This window comes from Leucopleurus acutus (genome assembly GCF_964270905.1).
Source record: "Leucopleurus acutus genome assembly, chromosome: 4".
NCBI classification, from domain to species: domain Eukaryota; kingdom Metazoa; phylum Chordata; class Mammalia; order Artiodactyla; family Delphinidae; genus Leucopleurus; species Leucopleurus acutus.
Window position 1 is genome coordinate 14,322,274 of NC_139146.1, and position 26,217 is coordinate 14,348,490.

The window sequence follows — 26,217 nt, forward strand, 5'->3', positions numbered from 1 at the left end:
TTCTTCATTAAAGTGAGTTTGAGTCTAAGTAGGAAAGAAACCACATTTATTTGATCTTTTAGTATTTAAATCCTTGAAAAAAGCCTATGCTTTGGGCTTCCCTGGTGGCGCAGTGGTTGAGAGTCCGCCTGCCGATGCAGGGGACACAGGTTCGTGCCTCGGTCTGGGAAGATCCCAGATGCTGCAGAGCGGCTGGGCCCGTGAGCCATGGCCGCTAAGCCTGCATGTCTGGAGCCTGTGCTCCACAATGGGAGAGGCCACAACAGTGAGAGGCCCGTGTACCGCAAAAAAAAAAAAAAAAAAAAAAAGCCTATGCTTCACTGCAGAATTAGCACTTTAAGAAAATATTGACAGTAATAACACACTATCAAAATGTATACAAATGGCAGCTACGTAATTTGTATGTTTAATAAGTTAACTATATCCATTTTTCAATTTAATCTCCCGATGAACTACCTCCAATATCAATATTAAGGAGGTCTTTAATTTTATCATATAATACCAACACCAAAGCACCCCCTGTACCACGAAGGATATTGGAGAAGGCACCACGAAAAAATGCGCCAATTCCCTCATGTTGGTATATCTTCACAAAGCAGTCTAAAGTTCCTTTATATTGCCGTTCAGCCTCACCACTCTATACAAAGAAAGACAAAGAGTTTGCCATTATCTTAACATCTTTTATCATAAGACAGATTTAATTTAGCAACAGGGATAGATTAAAATTAACACTGTGTTGAGTAAGTATGTTGAGTTAATTGTCATATATTGAGTATTGTTCCCACTGACTGCAAAATACTCATGCTTTTCAGGCACACTTGAAAAATGGCCACATATTACACTTAACAAATTTTAAAAGATTGGCATCACATACCATGATTTATCCTCTCACCACATTGCAATTAAGAGAGAAATCAAGAACAAAAAAGATAACCAGAAAAATATCACGTTTGGGTATTAAGAAAAACACATCTTAGAAAATATTTAAAACCTAACTAACAACCACAAAACTCCTCAACTAAATTTGTAAGACGCAGCTTGAGTGGTAACTTTAACCACCAGAAATAAAGGAAATAATAAATGCAAGAGAAAGCATAAAAAGTCAAAAGTTAGTTATCTGAAATACTTTGACAAATTTCTAGAAACACTGTTTCAGGAAAAACAAGAAAAGGCGCCCAAATTATTAAAAGTGGCAAAGGTAACATCATTGCAGATGACCCAGAGATTAAGAAAGAGCAAGATGATATTATGAACAACTTTATGACAATTATTTTGAAAACACAGAGGAAATAAATTCCTAAAAAGTATAATTTACCAACAGAATATCAAAAAACTTTAGAATATACTAAATTTGTTAAAGAAATTCAATCAGTTGTTATAAATCTTCTCATAAATTAGAAAACCACGTGTCTAGATGGCTTTATATGTGAGTTCTACTAAAAATTCAATGGAAATTTAATTCCAATCTCACAGAAATTATTCCAAAGAAGAGAAAAAGTGGGGAGACTCCCTAACATATTTTATGAGGCTTGCATAGATAGGCCTGATACCAAAATTAGTCTAGGATAACGCAAGAAGGAAAAACATGACAAGCTTATGTCACAGAAACCATGGATACAAAAATCCTGAACAAAACCCAGCAAATCAAACTCAGCAAGGGGTATAAAATACAATACATCATGACCAAGCTGGATTGACCCCAGGCATATAAGAAAAATATGATCATCTCGATATAGAAAAAAACATGACCACCATTCATGATTAAGAATTACTGGAATCCATGGGCTTCCCTGGTGGGGCGCAGTGGTTGAGAGTACGCCTGCTGATGCAGGGGACACGGGTTTGTGCCCCGATCTGGGAAGATCCCACATGCCGTGGAGCGGCTGGGCCCGTGAGCCATGGCCGCTGAGCCTGCGCGTCCGGAGCCTGTGCTCCACAGCAGGAGAGGCCACAGCAGTGAGAGGCCTGCGTACCACACACACACACACAAAAATTACTGGAATCCAAAACAGAAAGGACCAGTCATAATATAATAAAGAATAACTACGAAAACCCCACAGCGAACATTAAACTTTGTAATCTGTAACATTGAAGGCATTCCTGGTAAGACTAGGACCAAAACAAGGTTGCCAGTTATTACTTCTTTAATGTAACACTGAATCAGAGGTCTCAACCAGTGCAGAAAGGCAAGAAAAGGAATAAAAGGCATAAGAACTGATAAGGAAGGGAAAAAAGCCTGCTATTATTTGCAGATTATATCACTCTGTGTGTAAAAACAAAAAAAAAACTTCAAAGGGTGTACATATAGATTAGTGTTTGTAATATGGCTTAATAAAGTTGTGGGATATAAAATCAAAATGCAAAAATTAAAGAATACTGTTATGAATTGTGTCCCCACAAAATTCATATATTGAAGAGCTAACCCCAGAACCTCAGACTGTGACTAAATTTGGAGACCGGGTCTTTATAAAAATAATTATGGTTAAATGAGCTCATTAGAGCGGGCCCTAATCCATTATGATAAGCCTTATAAGAAAAGAAACAGAAAAAGGACCATGAGAAGACGTAGAGAGAAGAAGGCCATCTACAAGCCAAGGAGAGAGGCCCTCAGAAGACACTAACCCTGCTGGACACCTTGACTGACTTTTAACCTCCCAAAGTGTTAGAAAATAAATTTCTGTTGTTTAAGCCACCCAGTCTTTGGTACTATGTTATGGCAGTGGTACGGTTTTATACATATAGCAATGCACACATATATATAAAAATCCACACCCACAATTTTTTTTCTGAATTATTTTGACAGTAAGTTACAGGTATCATTGCCCCTTATTTTTAAACATTTCAGTGTGCATTTTCTAAGAATATTTTCTTACATACCCGAAGTACAGTTATCAAAATCAGACAATTTAACATTGATACAGTACCATTTACTTAATCCACAGTCTATTCGCAAATTAATTTTCAAAAGTGTTTCAGTTTAGTAAACTAGAGCTAGACATAGATCAAGAGGAAACACAGATATAAAAGGAACAACTTTAAGGATAGTCCATAGATGAAGCAATAGGTTAGATATGCTTTACCCTTTCAGGTGGCCCACTGGGTTCTTCCAGGACCATTTTGTAGAGGATAATGAGGATAACTACACCTCACAGCATTGTTCTGAGAATTAAATGAGTTAAAATGCTTAGGACAGTTCTGACACATAATAAACACAGCTTTCTGGCCTCATTATTTTCACTTGCCCTCATGAAACCTATCATATGGGTATACTGAAATTCTTCTCAAGCCATACCTCTAGGTATGTTTTTTACCCCTATGCTGAGAATGTATTCTTCACTGTCTGGAGAAAAAGCCTATTTACTGAGATTTAGCTCTCTAAGAGGCCATATCTGATCACTTTAAGCACTTGGGTACCCCTCCCCTATTGCATTCCTGGAACCTATGCACATTTCTACTTAAACCATTAACAGTATGCCTTCAATACTATGCTATGAATTTGGGTGCAGGTTCTGCCTTATTTTATTTGTGTCACCAGAGCTTGGTGAATAGGCACTCAATTATTTGTTGAATGAATGAATGTAACAAGTAACAGCAATGGAGATTGACTTTATCAAAATTTTGGTTTGGGTATTTACATTTAGAACATACATCATTATAAACAAGTCTTCATCCTTGGAGTTAAAATTTATTTACTTTTATTAAAATATACTACAACAAATGATTACATATGTCAGTGGCCTATGACTGGGCTTATTCTACTTAATCTAATAATATTCAGTTAAGATAGACACATGCTCATCTAATCCTTGCCATGCCCCTCCACTCTCCAAACAACAATACATGCTATAGGAGTAAAAGACATTTCTGTTCTGATAGGAGACATGGAAGAAACTTTGCTGGATGATGGCTGCTTTGGGATAGGAAAGAATACAAGACAGAACACATTATGTATTTATTTTAGTAAGTAAAACAAATGGCCTATGCCTTTCAGCCAAAATGTCTCTAAAATTTTAATAAATTACATCTGAATATCAAATACTGGAAAACTCAATTAGGCTTACAAATAATATAAAATACCTGCATCATCATACGTCTTCTAACTGTGTCAAAGGGATAGGAGAGTATTCCAGAGCATGTAGTCACAACTTGAGCAATGAAAAAGGAGACAAGAAAAGGAGTTTCCTTTGGTTTTGGTAATAAGCCCTAGAAAAGAAAAATTATCAAGTAACCATCGAAATTTCCAAAATATCTTAAATCATTAAGTCAAAGGATAATTCTTATAAATATATGAAAGAGGGCTCAGTTATACTTAAAATGCAGTAAAAAAAAACAGTTGGATTTAATGTGGTAAGATTAAAATAATAGCGGGAGATCAATAAGAAATGAGAATCCCACACATGGCTATATTTTAAAAGCGTATTTGAAAAAGAATAGCATATCTGCTATTACAGGAGATTTGTTATTAATAACACTGAAAACTAGAGATGGCAGCCAGTGACCAAAAAAGTTCCTTCCTGGTTCTTCCTCATAGAGTTGGAAAAGATGAAAGAATGCCTGTTATTATTAACAGATGATGTTTGATAAGCAGCTTTAAAGCTCTAAGCTAGTGAAGAAACATTCCTAAATTTTACAACTACTACAGGTGATAACACAGGAAAGCAGAGGGCGATTAAACATAAATTTTTCTGTGATTAAATAAACATATATAAGATCCTGTAATTTCAATTAATCTATTTATCTGTCTAAAAAAATACACTACAAAGTATTATGTCCAGACCACAATAAAAATAACATTCAACTATTGATACATTTATACTAATGAGGGAGGGCAGAGATAATGTATAAAACTATTATAAAATTTCCCTCAAGTTTTAAGCTTATTTAGTAAATAATACTGGGATTAATTTCATTGCTTCTTTTTAGAAGCATTATGATGTAGTGATTAAGAGCACGGGACCTGTGCTTGCCACATAAATAAATGACTTAGCCATTCCTAGGTTATTTATCTTTAAAATGGGATATATTAAAAGCTATCCTAGAACACTGTGAGGATATAAAGTCCTTAATAAGGTTCTCAAAACTATGTAATAGCTCAAAAAATGGTAGCCATTATTACAATCTTTCTATTTACATCTGAACTGAAAAGGCAAATTGCAGAACAACCTGGAAAATACAATACAAAATCTAACAGTATCCAATAGATCACTGAGCTATAGTAGCATTTATCATATTTAACTAATTAATTATGCCTTGCCTGCTTTCCATTGATGATAGTAAACTGATAATATGCATGTAAAAAAGTGATAATAAGGGCTTCCCAGGTGGCGCAGTTGTTGAGAGTCCGCCTGCCAATGAGAGGGATGCGGATTCATGCCGCGGAGCGGCTGGGCCCGTGAGCCATGGCTGCTGAGCCTGCACGTCCGGAGCCTGTGCTCCGCAACGGGAGAGGCCACAACAGTGAGAGGCCCGCGTACTGCAAAAAAAAAAAAAAAAAAAAGGATAATAAAATGAATGTAAAATCAGAAAAACTCTGTTAGAAGATGCCTTCCTATATACCAAAGATCTAATTATGATATAATCTAATCAGCATGTTTTCTATTTGAGTCTTTCGGTGCAAACAGCACAAAAACCTAACGTTTATATTTATGCTTTATATCCAAAGTCAGATCCATAATACAGTTGTAATTTAATTAGGTTATGGCAAAGTCATGATTAAACAGAATGCTATAATATCTCTTATGTCATCATTTATTTTGATTTCTATAATTAAAAGTAAACATACCTGCTGAACATATTACTAATTAGAATAAAAAGAAACAAACAATTTATTTAATATATACTAGTTAAAGTACCAAATTACCTTAACTGTGTCGTAAGCTCCAAAATAAGAGGCTCGGTACACAATGATGCCCTGAACTGAAACACCAAACCCTCGGTATAAACCAACAATTCCATCTGATTTTGCTATTTTCATAATACAGTCACCTAAACCCTTGAATTGTCTCTCTTCAGGACCTAAAATAAAGCCATTTAAAATTTATTAGCAACATCATATCAGATATTGGGCCAACTGAGTGACCTCCACAATTACTGAAAATGACTCACACAAAGATACATCATTGTGAATGTCAGATCATCAGAGATATAAGGTAATTAAAAAGAAAAAAGGCCACATAAAAAGGATCAACAGTAAGAGAATGATTTCTTAAGAGCAGTATTAGAAACTAGAATCCAGATTAATGCTTTCAAAATTGTGAAAGGAAATAATTTTAAATCCAGAATTTTACATATGGCAAAATATTAAAAGGATGAAACATAGACATTTTCAGATATGCAAGATCTCAATTTATCTCCTATCCACCCTTCTCAGAAAGCTATCAAAGAACATATCTACCAAAACAAGGGTGTAACAAAAACACAGAAAGATGTGATAAATAAGTAAGGACAGAGGAAAAGAGAATCTCTAGGATGAGAGTTATACACCTAATGTAGAGACAAGCCACAGTCAAGACAGGAAAGTAAGTGCATGAAGGGATCTAGGGATCTCTCTAAACAAACAAACAAACAAACTGGAAATAAGTTATAAGCAGTCTCTGTGCTTACTCTTTTTGTTACTACAGTATTGGCCTTCCCCTTCCCTCTTTTAAGAGAAAAGAAAAAAGTAGTACTCTTTAGGCTCTATAACTTTATCATTTGGTTGAGAATAAAATTTTTAGATGGAATACAACACTGTTGTTATAAGCATAACTAAAATAGATAATACAGTGTTCAAAAACACAAAGAAGAAAGAGTATTTCTAAAAATCCCATACCTTTTCCAATATCAACACCTAATCGGGTTCGGGCAAAATCTAGCGGATATACTACACATAAGGATGTTGCCCCGGCGGCTCCACCAGAAGCCAGGTTTGCCAAAAACCACCTCCAGAACTGAAACATATTAATTAAAACATGGTTATTAAACTATAGAATCTGATTTTTAAATACCCTTGTTTTTATAAGGTTAAAAAGCCAGATTTACAAACTGCTTTTATAAAGTGAACACCTATAATAACGCATATATTATCATGCAAAATACTTCCCTTCATGTCCATGCAGCCTTTATTTCTTACCAGGCAGTCTGGGAGATACAGCTTAGATGCTGACATACTAAAATTCCAAGATATTTTAATGTCCTCCAGCAAAAGTAGCCCAAGTTAGCAAAAGAGGCCACATAAGATATTCTGCTCTTTAGACTGTATAAAGTTATTCGTTAATAATATATTTTAGTTATGACTAAAATGTTAGGCATCTGTGGAGGCTTTAGTGGTTCCCCTTCTTGGCGGCAGTGGAGAGGGACAGTAATACATCATAATGCCACAATTTCACTTTGTATTTTAGTAGAAATAAATGTAAGTAGCTCAAAAATATAATTATGTTCAAATGCCAACATGTAAATTGGCAGAAATCAATTATAATGTGGTTGAGTGGCATGTAAGACCTTATTGATCTACTAGTTCACGTGGGCTGTTGAAGTTCTTTTTGATAAACCTTTGAAATGTGCCCTGCTTAAGTCCATAAACCGCTTTTCAACATCTAGAGCTCACTGGAGAAGGAAGGAATATTTGAATTGGAACTGTCATAGAAAATCTAGGGTACAAGGCCACAGTAACCATTCTAGCTAGTCAAGCTCAGTTTCTTGCTTCTCTAGCTCTTATTTCTAACAATTTTAAGTCTCAGATGCTTTGGAACTCTCAATTTTCTCTTGGCCTGGAATGCCCTTCTTATTTTAATATTTTCTTCCTATCTTCTTAAAACAAAAAGTTATCAAGTTATGCTCTAACTCAAATTCTATTTCTTCCACGAATTCTCTGATCCCCAACCCACCCAAAACTGTATATAATCATACCCTCTTCCCATAAGTACTTCATCTCTCAGAGAATTAAAGGTGAATCATGTGATCAATATGTAAAATGTGTCAACATGTTCCAGATTCTCATTTTTTTAAAATAGTATTTACAATAACTTTCTACTTTCAATTTATAATTATTTGTGTACCTGTCTTGTCTTCTACGGACTATAAATTTCTTCAGGCCAGAATTATTATTTTTATTTTTACTTGTTGAGATATATTTACATACCATACAGCTCATCCACGTCAAGAATTCAGTTCAATGGACTGTTGGCATATTCACAGAGCCGTGCAACCATTACCAGTTGCAGAACATTTTCTTCACCCCGAAAGGAACCCTGTACCCACCAGCAGTCACTTCCCATCTTCCCAATTCCCCTGAGCCCTACATAACCATTAGGCTACTTTCTGTCTCTACAGATTTGCCTATTCCGGACATTTCCTATACATGAAATAACACAATATGCAGTCTTTTGTGACTGCCTTCTTTCATATAACACGTTTACAAGGTTCATCCGTGTTGTAGCATGTGTTAGCACTTCATTCCGTTTCACTGGCAAATAATATTTCACAACCACATTTTATTTATCCATTCATCAGTTCATGGACATTTACGTTGTCTACATTTTTATGAGGCCTAGACTCTTAATTCATTTGCTTATTTCAGAAAGCAAGTCATGGGGCCTTGCCCAGAGTAAGAGTAATGCATTCAATAAATATTTGTTTAATGAAGGGTACTCAGACTCCCATCATGCCTTTTAAGTGAAACTCATAAGTTCTACTGCATAGGTAGCCACGGTTCCTAATCACACAGAGATTAGACCAGAAGGTTGAATCTCACCCCAGGGTAGCTAATCCATAGTCTAGAATAACCTGGTAGAAAAAGTAGAACTGGGCCATAGCTTAAGTCTTAGGAATTTGACTCCAGAAGTTCTATGCAGGTTATCAGTAAGACAGAAATGGAAAAGATATTAAATAATTTTTTTTTAGGTTTCAGTCTACTTTGAGACGGTTGAAACCTATAGATACTCTTCCAATAAAAATCACATATATATAAACATATACTTTTAGTGTAAGTTATTCCTCAAGCATGCATGGATCTCTGGTAAAGAACCTCTAACCATCTGAAAGGTTAGAAGGAATCACTATGATAATAACACTGAACTTAAAAGAAACAAAGAAAATATAGGTAAGTAAAAAAAGGGCAATAATGAGAAAACACAGAGCAAACACACACAAAAAGCAGATCATTAGAGACAGAGATAGACTAAGTGACCTGGGAGACAAAGATAAAGAATACAGTTTGATCCCTAGAGCTGTCTTTGGTTCAACTTCCAATGCCAGTGTATCATTGCAAGAAATACCCATTTTTCTTGAAGTAATTTAAGTCTCTGTTTCTTACAAGCAAATAAGCCAAACCAAATATGATATGCAGCACAAAGATTTATAAAGTACATCTTAAATTCTATTTAACCTTTTTCTTTCCTTCCTAGATAAAAGAAAACAGATCCATGACTTTCTGGGTGAATGATCATATAATTTATTATTCAAATGAGGACCCCTCTGATAGTGAAAGTGGGGCCTATGAAAAAGCAGGCAGGCACAACATGTATAAACAGTATGGCCAAACTACTAATGGAAGGAAGGAAGGAAGGGAGGAAGGGGGAGGGTGGAAGGAAGGAGAGGGAGATAAGAAATAAGAATCTATGCTGAATGATAATCCTGCAAGTGTTTGTGTAACAAGTCTGTCCCTCCACAATTAAGCCTGAAAATAAAACAGACCCAGGAGAGGTTGTATATCAGCATAAATGAGTTTTTAATTATAAGTTAGTAATTTCAGATATTACTATACTATAAAAGGAGAGGGCATGAAAAAGAATCAGGCAAGGAGAGGAGAACAAAAGAGTCTAGGGGGTTTGGAGGTAAATAATCCTGTTTATTTGCAACTGCTGACAAATAGATGATAAACAGACTTGATGCCTCCAAGAACAAACACCCTGAGACCAAAGTTCTTTCTAACAGTTTGTCTGGGCATGGAAGAGTGCTGGAAGTTCTAGTCTTCTCTGCTGAGGGTTGTGCTGGTAGCTGCTAAGGAGTGGCAGAGGCATATTTTATGCCCAGTTCAGCTAAGACTCATCTAGTCTAGTCACCTCAGCTGAGAGAGGAATAGAGTGCAGTAGAAAGAACTAAATTTGGGACTTAGAAAGACATGAACACATGACTAGGGTAAGTGCTTTATCTGTCTTGCTTTCCTTATCTGTACATTTGGGATAAAAATAAGGATGAGGTAAAAATTCAGTGAAACAGTATATAGTAGGCACACACCTCCCTACCATGGTTATTTTTTTTAAACTTTTTACTTTGAGATAATTGCAGATTCACATGCATCCTAATACATATGGAGTTTATAAACTTTTCAACCAACTTCCCCCAGTGGTAATATCTAGCATAACTATAGCAGAGGAAATTAACACTGATAAAAATCTACCTTATTCATATTTCACCAGTTACACACACTTATTTGTGTGTATATTTAGTTCTATGCCATTTTATCACGTGTGCAGATTCATGTAACCACCAATCACCACGGTGAACAGTTCCATGATAAAGACCCCTCACTGCTACCCTTTTATGGCCACCTCCCTCTCTCCTAGCAACCACTATTATAATTTCCATCTCTATAATCTTCTCACCTTAATAATGCTATATACATGAAATCAGAAAGCAAATATAATTTTTGAGATTGGCTTCTTTTCACTTAGCATTCAAAGTTGCTGTAGGTATCAAAAGTCTGTTCTTTTTTAAAACTGTGGTAAAATATACGTAAAATTTACTGTTTTAGCCATGTTTAAGTATATAATTCAGCAGCACTAAGTACAATACTGTATAAGCATCATTACTATCTATTTCCAGAACTTTTCATCATGCTAAATATAAACTATGTACCTATTAAATAATCTCCCTCCCCCCCAGCTCCTGGTAACCTCTATTCTACTTTCTGTCTCTATGAATTTGCCTTTTCTAGGTCCCTAAGGGGATTATACAGTATTTGTTTTATCAAAGAGTTGTTCCTCTTTATTGCTGAGTAATCTTCCATGGTGTGATGTACCATAGTTTGTTTAAGCATTCACCTGTTGAAGGAAATCTGGGTTATTCCCAAATTTTTGTCTATAATGAAACAATCTTCTATGAACATTGTATACATTGCTTTTTTTGTGAACAGAAGTTTTTATTCTCTGGGATAAATGCCCTAGAGTTGGACTGTATGATAAGCATATGTTCAGTTTGTAAGAAGCTGTCATACTCTTTTCTAGAGTGGCAATATCATTTTACATTCCCACCAGCAATGTAAGAATGATTCAGCTCCTCTGTGTCCGTGCCAACATCTGGTGTTGTCACCATTTTAGCCATTCTGGTAAGTGTGCAGAGATACCTCACTGTGGTAGATCAACCACTTTTAAATCACATACACTGTACTTGTTTTTTCTACCTTCTCTGCTTCTTTTAAGACCAGGTAAGAAACCAAAAATATTGACTTTTCTTTTTCAGTTCTTTTTTTTTTTTCCCCACTTTTCTTGGTAGGGGGATGGGAGCAGAGATAGGATACAATTTTGATGTCTAAGGGGAGAAATAAAATGGTCATTAGTATCCAGATTTAGTAAATAATATATATTTAAACATTACACTATTACTTGTGACTGAATACCTTTACATTCTAAATAAGATAGCATGCTCTTTATAGGTATACTAAAAATGTTTTTACCTCAGGCTCTACTAATTTGAAATTTATTACAGAATTTTAGCACGGATCAAAGTTAACTTCAAAAATTTTAGAGCCATGTTATTTACACTGTTAGGGATAGATGTTAGTAACATAAATTTTCTGGTTAATTCTGGAGTTAATTGCTCCATTTGGCTTAGTCTTATAGGAATTATCTTTTGGGGGAGATGGGGTGGAAAATGTTCAATAAAGAGTTAACTCAGCTGGCCTGTGTTGCCCAAACCCTACACACACTGAAAAGATCTTCAGGACCACCCTTGCTCAAACTCAAAGGTTCCTTTGAGATAACCGTCTGAGCCCTTGGAATATCCTACCTAATTAGAGTGTCTTTATATACCTGAAGCTTTGGGTAACGCCAGATAGTTTATACTAACCTTGATTTATGGTGAACACCCCTTTGTATGCTTTGGGCTAAACTATATCAGTTTGACCTCTTGAGTGGGTGGGGGCAGCGGCTGGAGACTGAGTAGCTAAGGTCAGTCACATTACACATGCCTAAGAAACTGACTCCCCAAAAAGCCTGGCCACCATGGCTCAAATGAGCAACCCTATTTGGCAGCACATTATATGTGTTGTCATACATTATTGCTGGGAGAATTAAGTGCTGTCCAGGTGACTCTACAGGAGAGGACAGCTAGAAGCTTGTACCTAGTTTCTCCTGGATTTTGTCCTATGTGCCTTTTCCCTTTGTTGATTTTACTCTATATCCTTTTGTTGTAATAAACCATTTCTATAACAGCTTTTCTGAGTTCTCTGAGGCCTAGTGAATCGCTGAACATGAAAATGGTCTTGAGGACCCTCTGACATAGGTCCTTAGTCAAGAGAAGTTCCAACTATTAGAGTTGTTACCTAAAGATGACAAACATTTTTCTGAGTGCCTACCATAAAAGCACAGCACTGGGACTTCCCTGGTGGTGCAGTGGTTAAGAATCCGCCTGCCAATGCAGGGGACACAGATTCGAGCCCTGGTCCGGGAAGATCCCACAACTAAGAGCAACTAACCCTGTGTACCACAACTACTAAGCCTGCGCTCTAGAGCCCGTGTGCCACAACTACTGAAGCCCACGCACCTAGAGCCCATGCTCCGCAACGAGAAGCCACCGCAATGGGAAGCCTGCGCACCGCAATGAAGAGTAGCCCCCACTCACCGCAACTAGAGAAAGCCCACATGCAGCAACAAAGACCCAACACATCCAAAAATAAATAAATAATATTTTTAAAAAAATACCAATTACTTTAAAAAAAAAAAAGCACAGCACTACAGTAAGCACTTTATGTGTCTTTACATGTTTAGTCTCATCTAAACCTTACTCATCTAAACCTCATGAGGTAGGTATTCTTATGTCCAATTTTCAGATGAGGAAACTAAAGATCAGAGAGGCGGTATTCAAAAATTCACACAGCTAAATAAGCTGAGTGCCAGGACCTAAATCCAGATCTTCTGAATCTAAGCGTAAAGAATTTTCTTTGTTACCTTTATACCTCCAACTACATAATAGTGCAAAGCACTCAATAAAGGAAATAAAGGGTCTAAAAGGAAATTAATGGAAATAGCAACAAAGAAATGTTCCATAAATAGTTGCTTTTAAAGAATCTGCTAGGACAGCTTGGTTGGTTGGCTGGGGGAAGAGAAAAAGACGAAGGATGAAGGGGTAGAGAGACTTTATAAGGGCGGGTGAGGGGAAGATCTTGACAGTAATGTAGGTGGTCTAGTGTATACGGAGGTAACAAAACAAATGGAGACCAGGACAAATGACACATAGTTCATACAAGTAGGAAATTTTGAAAATGAGATTTTATAACCAAGGGAGTGATTACCCTGAAAAGTAAAAGCACCTTTGTGATTAAAAAAAAGAGAATTCTCTAACTTTTTTGAAATTAATTTTTATTGGAATATAGTTGCTTTACAAGAGAATTCTCTAAGTTAAATTTATCATTTTCCTGTATTTGACTTGATCTTCCTACACACTTTAATCTCAGCCAAATAGCACCTCAGTCATAAAGAAGAAACAATTTGCTTCTTTAGGAAATAAATTACTTCAGAATTAGGAAATACACATTTGTTGACTGCTTTTTTTGCTTATCAAAACCAGATTAAATGCTGAATTTTTCTAGCGCAGAATAGGGATTATAAAATGTAAATTATATTAAAATTAATATTTATTCAGAGAAATATTGTGTTGAGACAAAACATCTCTTAGTTATTAAAACTGTGTTAAGAGGTTTAGAGAAACTGGTAAAAGTTAATACAATTCTATGTTTTCCATATGTTATTTCTATAACTTAATACAAATTATAGTATGCTAACAGTTACTATGTTTTTTCTCAGGTATTATTAATCTTTTTTTTAAGGTATTTATTTATTTATTATTTTTATTTATTTATTTTGGTGTGCTGGGTCTTCGTTGCGGTGCATGGGCTCTCTGTTGCGGCATGCGGGCTTCTCTAGTTGTGGTGCATGGGCTCTAGAGCACATGAGCTCAGTAGATGCAGCTCGTGGGCTTCTCTAGTTTTGGTGCACAGGCTCCAGAGTGCGCGGGCTCAGCAGCTGCAGTGCGTGGTCTCTTTAGTTGTGGTGCATGGGCTCTAGAGCAGGTAGGCTCAGTAGTTGTGGCGTACAGGCTTCTCTCTAGTTGTGTTGCACGGGCTCAGTTGCCCTGCAGCATGTGGGATCTTAGTTCTCCAACCAGGGATTGAACCCATGTCTCCCACATTGGAAGGCAGATTCTTAACCACTGCCACCACCAGGGAAGTCCCTAACAGTTACTATGTTTTAACTATTATTTTTTAATAGTTAAATAAATAATGCCATTTGCAGAAAGATGGACTAGAGATCATCATTCTAAGTGAAGTAACTCAGAAAGAGAAAGACAAATACCATATGATATCACTTATATGTGGAATCTAAAATATGACAGAAATGGACCTATCTATGAAACAGAAACAGACTCACAAACATAGAGAACAGACTTGTGGTTGCCAAGGGGGATGGGGGTGGGGGAGGAAGGAGGGAGAGGCTGGGGTTAGCAGATGTAAGCTGTTTTATAGAATACAGATAAACAACAAGGTCCTACTGTATAGCACAGGGAACCACATTCAATATCCTGGAATAACCATAATGGAAAAGTATATAAAAAAAGAATATATATACACACATATATGTATAACTGAATTGCTTTGTCGTACAGCAGAAATTAACCAACACTGTATTGATAAATCAACTATACTTCAACTGAAAAAAACCCTCAAGACAAATCCAACTACTTCTTAAAAAATTTTAGAGATATTAAAATATAATTACCTGTTTTTCCTAAAAATAAAACTACCATATGACCCAGCAATTCTACTCCTGGGTGTATATCCAAAAAAATACAAAAACACTAACTCAAAAAGATACATGCGCCCCAATGTTCAAAGCAGCATTATTTACAATTGCCAAGGTATGGAAGCAATCTAAGTGTCCATCAACAGATGAATGGATAAACAAGATGTGGTATACATAAACAATGGAATACTATTGTGCTATAAAAAAGAATGAAATTTTGCCATTTGCAGTAACATGGATGGACTTTGAGGGCATTATGCTAAGTGAAATAAGTCAGAGAAAGACAAATACTGTATGATATCACTTATATGTGGAATCTATAAAATACAACAAACTAATGAATAAAACAAAAGAGAAGCAACTCACAGATATAGAGAACAAACTAGTGGTTACCAGTGGGGAGAGGGAAGGGGGAGGGGCAGACAGGGATGGCGGAAAAAAGGGGTTACTATGAGACAATATGAAATCATGTGTAAAACTTTTGAAAATTGCAAAGTATTATATAATTTAAAGAATCTTTCATTCAATTAAAAAATAACAAAATAAAATAAACAATAATTACCTGTTTTTCTTTATTAACTCCAGACATGAACAGTTGTTTGTATTTGTCTTTGAAAGCAAAGTTTAGAGCTTGTGTTGGAAAATACCGGATAACATTTGCCAAATTGCCACGCCAATAACTGAAGAAACCTACAAAAGAAAATATACTAAATATAAACTTATATTGTATTATTATTAAATAATTTGCATAGTTTTAACAAACTTAGCTGTTCAAACTATCTAAAACATCTTTTCTCATGAGAAAAAAAATAAAGTTTACATGTGTCTCCAACTAAAGAAAAAAGGCAGTGTTAACTCCATGTACCCCATTTCAATTTTGTTAATTTCCAATAGGAAGCCTTGAATGCCTAAAAACCTATGGAAAGCATTACCAGTTGAATATAGGGCTCTTTAGTAGTAGAAAAACAGAGCTTACTAGTATTTGTCAGAGAAGCTAGTAATCCTTAGCCTCATTTCCAAATCATAAAATACAATTCCTATGGTGACAAGGCTGTTGGAACAAAACTGTTTTGTATCTACACTCCTGAGAATGAGAAAGGGATAAAAGAGTCTTACCTTTATATTTTAAAACCTAGCCAAAAAAGAATCAATTTACAATTCAAGGCAGTCTCCAGAGGCTAGATGGAGAGATAGTAGGAAACTTTCAAGGTCAATAATCTTCCCACTTCAAATCTCCATGGAATGACCAAACTTTATAATTCAGTCACTGTGTTACCCTGATAATTCAAAATTCAACACTGCCTTTATAATCCATAGCTGCCCTGGAATACAACAGGCTAGCCCTTCAGGACCCATAGCTGTTTTTACAGATGGTTTGACTCTGCTACTCTGAATAGGATACCTCTAGTCCCAGCTGGGAGAATAGGATACCCAGAATCAGTCTTCTAAAGATAAAAATACAAATGAAGATAATCTCAGTTGACTGGGCCCGGTGCTCAGAAACTGAAAGTTAGATTAGATAAACACAAAAAGGGAAAGATATTTATTTGTTAAATAACTATACTTTGTGGGAAAAAACACTGAATATTGGTGATCCCAAGCTAAATATAAAGCAGTTGCACAAAAGCAATTAAGAAGTATATTAATAGCAAGAAATCTTCTCAGTCCTCACAGCTGATTCAGTTACAAGGCATTCAGTTGTAGGCATAAATTACTAGGGCATTTAACACATAATGGTAATAGCTACAACTTCTTGAGCAATTAATATGTGCCAGGCACTGGCAAACGCTTTATATATTTCATTTCATCACCACACTATGCTTATGACATATGTTCTCCTATAATACCCATTTTATACATGCATAAATTGAAACTTTTATAAGTTTAGAAACTATAACCAGGATTTTGAATCAAGGCTTCTGTCTGTCTCCAAAGCTCTACTTCAGCTTTGGGTTTCTGGAGAAACAAATCTTAGAGAACTCCTAAAATTATTAAAGTATGGTAAATAAAGCTCTATTTTTTTAAAAAATGGAAAATGATTACTGTAAAAATTTTTGAGGCAATATTAACAAAACAATAATACTAATTTCTAGGAACTGCTTTTTATTCATTTAATTCTCATAATCACCCATGATGTAGGTACTATTAGTCTCTCCATTTTAAATATGAAGAACTGAGTTAAAAAAACTTCTACGGCAGAGAGATGTTAGTTAAGTAACTTGCCCAGTGTCACTTAGTCAGAAAACTGTAGACTTGGATTCAAACTCAAGCAATCTGGCTCAATAATTCAGTCCCTTAACTATAATACTTTTCCATAAATAATTTAATCATACAAATATTTTCTGTACTAAGAAAGGTTAACAATTTTTCTTTAATGGAAGCAAAATAAAAATCTTAAAACATGAGAAATATAAGCAAATTATAAAGGAATATTTCTTGCTAGTTATGGCCACATTGAATTACTGAGGGAAGTTGGTGAATCTAACTTTTGGAGGTATTTTTAGAGATTTTTTAAGTTCTTCATAGTTAATAAAAAACATTTAATAACATAGTTAAGCATTTTTATTTTCTGAGGTCAGACCTGTGGAAGAGAAATGTTGAAAGTAAAATGTGACGGTGTAAATGATACTGAAGAATAAGGTTTGATTTTCTAGACCATGTTTTATAGTAACACAACAACAGACTACTTGCAGAGGATCTTAAAAGGATAAAGAAGAACATACTGGCTGAAGAACTACAATCTGATCAAATGGGATTTAAGTTGAAATCATCATTTGTTTAAAAAAAAACAAAGTAATAAACTGAGTTTACAAAAGTGTCATGGGGCTTCCCTGGTGGAGCAGTGGTTGAGAGTCTGCCTGCCGATGCAGGGGACACGGGTTTCTGCCCCGGTCCGGGAGGATCCCACATGCCATGGAGCGGCTAGGCACATGAGCCATGGCCGCTTGGCCTGTGAGTCCGGAGCCTGTGCTCCGCAATGGGAGAGGCCACAACAGTGAGAGGCCCGCGTACCGCAAAAAAAAAAAAAAAAAAAAAAAAGTCATGTATGAAAAATGTATTAGAATTCCCATTTTATACATGGCTCTTATTTATTAATAGTCATTCTGGAAATGGTTGATTCATTTAGATGGTATTGAGATATTATAGGTTTCAGATTATGAGTTATTAGTTATAATTAGTTATGATTATAGTACTGAATTAATATTTATTTCACAAAAAGTATCATATAAATATAAGAATAGTATAAAGGTTTGTAACTTTGGCTAATGTACTGAATATAAATGGAAGATTCTGATGACAAAGACATCTGCAAATTAACAAGACCATGACAGAGTGACAGATTTATGACTAAAGGGGTTTGCTAGCATTGACAGAAGAACGTATTCCTTTTAGCAAAATTGTATTTGCATGAAAAAACCTAGAGGATTCATCAAAACAACTGTCAATGTCTCAATGAAAAATCTAGAAATAAAAAAATCCCTAGAAGTATAACAGTGGCAGCTCTTAAAGAGTTATATATGAAAAAGTATCTCACACACATAAAATACTTTTGCATGTATTTCTCAGGATTCATGGATTCCCTGGAGCTACAGATATCAGGCTAAAAACCCCTGCTTTAAACTCTTTTTCCACAGATCATACTTAAAAAACTTATTCCCTTCTTTGCATCTCACTGCTGTACCATGCTTTTAGGATCTCCAATGTCCTTAGCAGGAGTGCAAAGAGGAGGAACCTCAAAGTGGAACTCTGAATGCATCTTCTATAGAAATATTATTTCTGGGGACCAGGTTTCAAGGTTTTATTCACATGTACTCTAAGTACACTGTGTACTATGTAGGTTCTTTAGATAGATTACAAAAATCTACTCTACATGTAATGCAAATTTATCCCAAATACATTCATTTACAAATGAACATGAGGAATACATGTTTCTAAATTTAGGAATGTATTCAAAATGATTAAAGAGTTAAAATTTATTGAGCACTAACTATGCAACAGATACGTGGCTGAGTATTTTACAGGCATTATCTTGTTTAACCGTCGCAACTACCATATGAGGTAGGTAATATTTTTACACCTTGTATAGAACTGAGAAAATTGAGGTTGAGAGAGGTTAAATAAAAATTGTTCAAGGGGCTTCCCTGGTGGCGCAGTGGTTGAGAGTCTGCCTGCCGATGCAGGGGACACAGGTTCGTGCCCCGGTCCAGGAAGATCCCACATGCCGCGGAGCGGCTGGGCCCGTGAGCTATGGCCGCTGAGCCTGCGCGTCCGGAGCCTGTGCTCCGCAAAGGGAGAGGCCACAACAGTGAGAGGCCCACGTAATGGAAAAAAAAAAAAAAAAAAAATTGTTCAAGGTTACAAGGTAAGGGAAAGGTTGGGACACTTAACTCCATAATTTTCGAGATCTATCTGACTCCAGACCTAGAGCTATTAAATCTCTATTGCCTCTAGGTAAAAATCCATTTTGGATAAAAACAGTAGTACTTTGTGGTCAGAATAAAACAAGGGAAAAGCAAGTGTGATGCAAATGTAGCAGTATTTGACTCTCTAGTTACACAGAACAAAAGGACAATTTCCTAATATATAATCACAAAACTGATAGAGACAAACATAGGGGTTGTGGTATATTTCTCTGCTAATAGCAGAACATCTAAGTTTTTTTTTTACTTAATTGCTAAGTAAAAATAATCTCTTCAAAATTCAAGGGTGAGAAAAACCTACTCTGAACTTAATTCTGAGAAAATAATTAAGAATACAGAACTGATGGGAAAATGGGAAAAAGTTACTGGGCCATTTACTTGTTCACTTACTAGCCAAGAATGGAAATGCTAGGCATGTTTGGGTATGCAGTTGACCCTTGAACAACGTAAGGGTTAGGGTGCTGATTATCCATGCCGTCAAAAATCCAAGTAATAACTTGTAGTCAGCCCTCCCTATATGTGGTTCTTCCATAACCACGGTTCTGCAACCATGGATTCAACCAACCAGGGATCAAGTACTGTAGTATTTGCTACTGGAGAAAAAAAAAAATCCATGTGTAAGTGGACCCACACAGTTCAAACCCGTGTTGTTCAAGGGTCAACTGTATATTCTAGACTAGCAGGCTCCAACATGCTTTGACAGTCTGCCTATCAGTTAAAAAAATGTAATCATGACTCTCAAATATGTACATACTTAAAAAAGTAAATAATATACCTTTGCTACTATACTACCCTGTTATGTACATTTGTAAAACTATTCCAAAAGAGAAAGGAAAGAATGAGTTAAAGATTCTTCATATACACAGCACTGTAAATCAACTATACTCCAATAAAAATTTTTAAAAAAAGATTCTTCATTTAAACACCTTTTATTTGGTACCAAGTGCATAGGAACAAAGTTCTTGGTCTTATGGAGCTTACATTTTGAGAAAGACAGACAATGAACAAATAAATATGTTCAAGAAAAAAATAGTATATGTAGTTGGAGAATGAGGAAGGGCTATTTAGATAGGATGGTCGGGAAAAACTTTTAGATATTAGGGCACAACTGAGCATTTGTTTTAATAGTTAAAAAATAGTATTTTCAGATATCTTGCTAATCATGATGTTTTCATACTATCATCTGCTATTATCTCAAGGCACCCTTAGGATGAGGTCCATTCTTAAAAATAGTGTATGTGAATCTATATTTCAAATAGTATTCTTGACAATTTCAAATATTCAAAGTCTTCTTATCTCTATAAATCCATTTATCTGAGCCAACATAAACTATAATATGTTCATTATACAATAATTGAGTAAGGGTACCTGTTATCCCCTTTACCCTGTGTAACTCCTACTTTTTTTTCAGGATACCTTAGCATCCTGTGATATATAACTGACATTTGGCCAACCATAGGTGCCAGTGCCAATTCATTTACTAAATATCAGTAAAGTTTATGTTCCCATTTTATTTAGATAACACATATACCTAACATTTTCTTTCCATACCCCAAAATATCATCTTCAAGATATAAAAACCTCCCTGCTTTAGCCTTCAGGAAAATATGTTTGGAAAAGTTCAGATTAAAGACAGCTGATGAATTCATGGCCAGTAATACCTAAAAGAGAAAAGAGTTCTGGTAGGCTCTTAAACATGAGATTTAGAGATAACATCTTTAAAAGCCTATGTTACAATATATTAAATAAAACAATTATAATAATTAAAATATATTTACCGATGCATAGCTTGCTCAGTGAAAAAAATCACAGCACAGACACCAAAATGTTAACTGTGGTGATGTTAGCAGTATTTTTTAAAAACTTTTTGTTTCTCTATATTTTTCAATTTTCTATAGTAAACATGCATTATTTGTGTAATACAGGTTTAAAAAGTACTAAAATAAAAGTACACATACAAAGTTGGAAGGTCATAATACCAACTAAAGAATAAATTTTTAAAAAAGCATTAGTCAGGATAAATCCAGAAGCTTTCATAAGCCAAGGAAAGCTTATAAAAAGTATCAAAGACACCCAAGGAGGTGTTTAAAGCTATGTTCAGAGGAAGAATGAAGAGCTCTCTCCTTGAGGTGTAAAGAAAGAGATAAGGTAAGAAGATAGTGAGAGAGCATCTAGTTGTGCCTTCTGAATTCATTGTCTCTTATGCTTATTCCATATTGCCTAAAGAAAGGAAAAGTTATCAGTAAAACTTGAGCAAACAGGAAAAACAAGAGAAACTTCAGAACACTGAGAATGTAATGTATCTTGACTTTCACAAAAGAGACAGAAGGTAAATTCCAGAAAATAACAGCCTCAGAATATGATTGCCTAGTAAAGTTCCATAATGATTTAGCACAGTGATTCTCAGCACTACCAGGTTCAAGTCTTCTATACATAATAAATATTTTACAGTGTTTCCTTTACTATCTAGAAGTAGAATTCAAAGACAATGACCTCTTCACTAGTTCAAAAAAATAAATATAATGCCCTTTCTGCTATATACAAAGAGAAAATAAGAGTTTATAATAAAATATATATATTACTTAGGAAATTGGTGAGGCGTGATCACATCATAGACATAACAGTCCAATGCTTGCCTCTATTTATAATGAATCAGTTGTGCTTAAGACACACGCTGACATTTGGAAAAAAGGGCTTAATAAATATATCTATACAATCATCATGAATTCAATAGTTAAAAATGCAGATGATATAAGTAGTGACTAAATATCACACACAGAATTGCTAACATGAGTTTTCACAATGATGAACAACTCTCAGTAAAATTCTAAATAAAACAAAATATAATCTTTCCTCTACTTACAAGATAGCTGCATTACTAGAATCACTGTGTGATTCTGCCCCAGACAGTTTGTGTTTATAGGTAAATAGGAGTTCGTTTCTAGGCTTAGATAATCATAAACAGGTTTTACTGCTACGTGAATGTCCAGTGGGAGATCTGAGTCATGAGGTTGCAGGGCAAGTCTTTGTTGTGTAGGACTGGCCATGTACAGCAGCAGCAGGATGTTTAGCAGCCCTGGATTTTGCCTTTCATATCATTGCAATTAAGGATTACTCCCCTCTATCTTTGTGTTAAACAAAAAATTCCTCACAAGTTTCCCAAAATGCCCCTAGATGGCAATATTTTCCCTGTTTTGAATTACTAATCTTTTAGCATAGCATATACCATGGTGTACTCATAACAAGGCCTTGTATATACTAGAAAACATTTTCTTAAAATTCTGCTTAAAGAAAGCTGGAACCAGAATGCTATTCATAATAGTCTCAATTTACAAGAGCCATACGGAATAAATTTAGGTTTAAATACTACAAAAAACATTTAAAATATCAAACGATTTAGCACTGGTCAGCACAATCTATCCAGAATATTTAACTTTACCTGACTGTATATTTAAAGCAGATTAGCAAATAATAAAGAGGCTCCTACTTCTCCGAAGAGGAATGGGAAGCTTGCTCTGATAAAATGGGAGTGAGAAGATGTGAACCACTCACTTACCATTAAAGATCTAAACTCAGCTCCCAGATGGGCACTTTAAATCCACAGTTTAGATGATGCCTTAACAGTCTACCCTCAACCTGATATACTCTGCTTGCGTGATCCTAGCTCCCTGACCAGGGACTGAACCCGTGCCCCCTGCAGTGTAAGTGAGGAGTGTTAACCAATGGACCACCAGGGAGTTCCCAGGAATCCTTTTTTATGGGAGGAAGAGTAACCTGCCCTAGACTTAGGAGTGAAAGAAAGGACTGCACTGGAGTTGAAGCCACTATACTTCTTGTTCAGAATACACAATAAATAGACCTCTTTCCTTTTTAGAGTTCATATAGAGGTTTCAATTGAATACAACTATATCAGAAAATTTCTGATCAATTCATCCTCTTATCCACTTAGCTAACTTAAGGAGCCATTCAGTAAGAAGAGGGCATTGAATGATTAATAAAGCATTTTCATTACCTATTCCTTGAAATCATTTCAATATTAATGGAAAAAAACTCCACAAAGAACCAAAATATCAAAACTTTAAGTAAAAACAGAGCCTGACGCAAAAAAATTATTACTGATCCCGCCTTTACTTAAAATTTTTATATCTTGCTCATCATGGGATTTTCGCATTAATTTCGATTTTTAAAAATACTGCATTAAAATATTATTTGTTTCTACTACTGAGGTTTTTTTTTTGGCGTCCCCCTAAAATTTGGGCATACGTGAGTGCCTCCTTGGTCTCAGCCCTGGTCTTTAGTAGTTCTTGAGAATAAACAGAACCTCTTTTCACTGAATACGTACTAGATACTGAGAGGCCCCAATGCTTCCATATTTGGAATACTTCTCTTAATATTTCAACAAATATTTAAGCAACTTAAAGCACCTATTAACATACAGCCAAGGGCCTGATGGCATCTACCCCAATACGGGGAGGTCAACCATTTTCCTCCTGAGCCAGACACAGGTGCACGGAGGTGCAGAGCCTCCTGCGAAGGAGAAATTTAGAGAAAGAGAAGGTGGTGGTCTCCCCTGTCCCAGGACTGGTCACGTGTAGGCCTTCTTGGCCCTGGGAAACCAGAGCCTCTTAGAACGGTTAAGAAATTGAATTATCGAAGTCAAAGAAAACAAACTCATCACCGACACACACGGCCGTGGCGACCACAAGCGTCCCCGCCCGGGCCACCCACCCGCTTTTCTGGAAAGCTGAACCGGCGCGGGGAGAGGCTGGCGCGGCGGCCTCGCGTACACACCCTGTTCACGGGGAATCCGCACCAGGCAGTCCACGAGGCCTTTGTACTGGGCCTCGGGGCTGATCTGCTTGGACGACGCCTGCACCTGCAGCAGCAGCTTTACCCGCTCGACGGGCGCCACCGTCGTCTTGGACACGGCCGCCGCCACCCCGCCCGCCAGCAGGTCCTTCCCAAAGGACGCGGCGTCAAAGAGCTGCTTCTCCGCTTTCTTCTCCAGCTTCTTCTTCGGAGGTACACTCTGCATGGTGGGACGATGGACGTAAAATCGGGCAGCAGAAGCTCAAAACGAGAGCGGGGGAGACGGACGAAGGGAAGCCAAAAACCGCTTCAGCGTCGTCCCGGCTGGAAAACGGCGCTCAGCACGCCGGGAAACCAGCGCGCCGGGGGTGCGGAGCTGCGCAGGCGCCTCCAACCGCCTTCCGCCACCGGGCGCCGGCCACGTGACTCCCGACACGTGGCTACTCCGCGTGGTGCAAGTCTCTTAAAGTGTCTTGGCAAGTGTTGGTGCGGGGCTGTCCTTGCGGCAGGCAGGGTTAGGAGGCCAGTGGGTTCTGACCCAGGAAGGTGCGGGAACGGTCGCGGGAAAACCAGTTCTGTATAAGGAAATTTAGTAGCCCAAACCAGGACAGAGCAATAAACCAACTGTGTGGGATTAACCGAGTTTAGTTTTAGTTCCCAGGGTAACCCTTAGGCCAGGTACTGGGACGTCGCCAGTTAAGAACCCTGCGGCAGAGCAGGGGTTGAGCAGCGGGCTATCCAGCGAAGCTTCATCTGCCGCTCCCCATCGCTGGAAGTACCGCCTGAACCATCGCTGGCCTTACTGCCTGAACCATCCCCAGCTTCCCTGTCCTCGGAAAAATTGTCTTGCATGAAACTGGGCCTTGGTGCCAAAAAGGTTGAGGACCACTGCCTTACACCTTCTGTTAGAAATTGCTTTAATTTCTGCTCGTCTAATTTAGCAGGGGTCATTTGTCTAGTCACTGTCTGGTTTTACTGACTGCACCCCATAACACAAGATGTTCCTCTTTCTCCTGTATTTTATTTAAATTGGTAATTCTGTATAGAGCAGTGGTGCTCAAGCCAGACTGCACACTCAAAGGTGGGGAGTGGGGGAGTGTTTAGTCTAACTGATGATTGGCTTAGGTCCTGTTAAATCAGGATATCTAGAAGTGAACCCTGGTGTCTGTGTTTGAATTTGAATTCCCCAGGTAATTCTTTTTTTTTTCAGATTTTTTTTAAAGCCTTGTATTTTCTTTTCTTCCCTTTTTAGGAATAATTAAATTTTGGCTGCATTGGGTCTTCGTTGCTGCCCATGGGCTTCCTATTGTTGCGGAGCATGGGCTCTAGGCACCTGGGCTTCAGTAGTTGTGGCACTCGGGCTCAGTAGTTGTGGCTCATGGGCTCTCGAGCACAGGCTCAGTAGTTGTGGTACACAGGCTTAGTTGCTCCACGGCACGTGGGATCTTCCCAGACCAAGGCTCGAACCTGTGTCGCCTGCATTGGCAGGCGGATTCTTAACCATTGCACCACCAGGGACGTCCTCCCCAGGTAATTCTAATGCAGGGCTGAGAATCAATGACCTGTTCGAGAACAGTGGTCCACAAACTTTGAATTTAGGATAGCTTTTCACTCTTAACATTGAAGACCACAAAGAAGCTTCTGTTTTGGTGATACGTGTTGACATTAACCATTTCAGAAATTGAAACAGAAAAGTTTAAAAATCAACTCATTTAAAGTAACAATAGTAAACCCCTACATAAGAAACATTTTAAAATAAAAAATAACTATTTTCAAACAAAAAAACGTAGTGGGAACAGCCTTGTTTTATATTTTTGAAAGTCTTTTTAAATGTCTGGCTTAATAAAAGACAGCTGGATTTACATAGCTGCTTTTGCATTCCATTTGCTGCAATATCACACAACATGTAGCTGGTGGAGAACTCCACTGTACGCTAATGAGTGAAACAGGCAAATAATGTCTTAGTATTATTAATAAAAGAATATATTCCT

The 26,217-nt window shown here is 36.8% G+C and overlaps 1 protein-coding gene across 1 annotated transcript; it reads right to left on the reverse strand.

The window, feature by feature from the left end:
* Positions 1-24,452, reverse strand: SLC25A31 (solute carrier family 25 member 31; the record flags this gene model as incomplete). Its single annotated transcript, XM_082837535.1, has 6 exons — positions 1-637; positions 4,078-4,203; positions 5,861-6,015; positions 6,812-6,929; positions 15,559-15,686; positions 24,209-24,452. The coding sequence occupies 6 exons, from the start codon at positions 24,450-24,452 to the stop codon at positions 437-439; spliced, it is 972 nt and encodes a 323-aa protein (XP_082693661.1). The 3' UTR covers positions 1-436.
* Between the last annotated feature and the right edge of the window lie 1,765 nt (positions 24,453-26,217).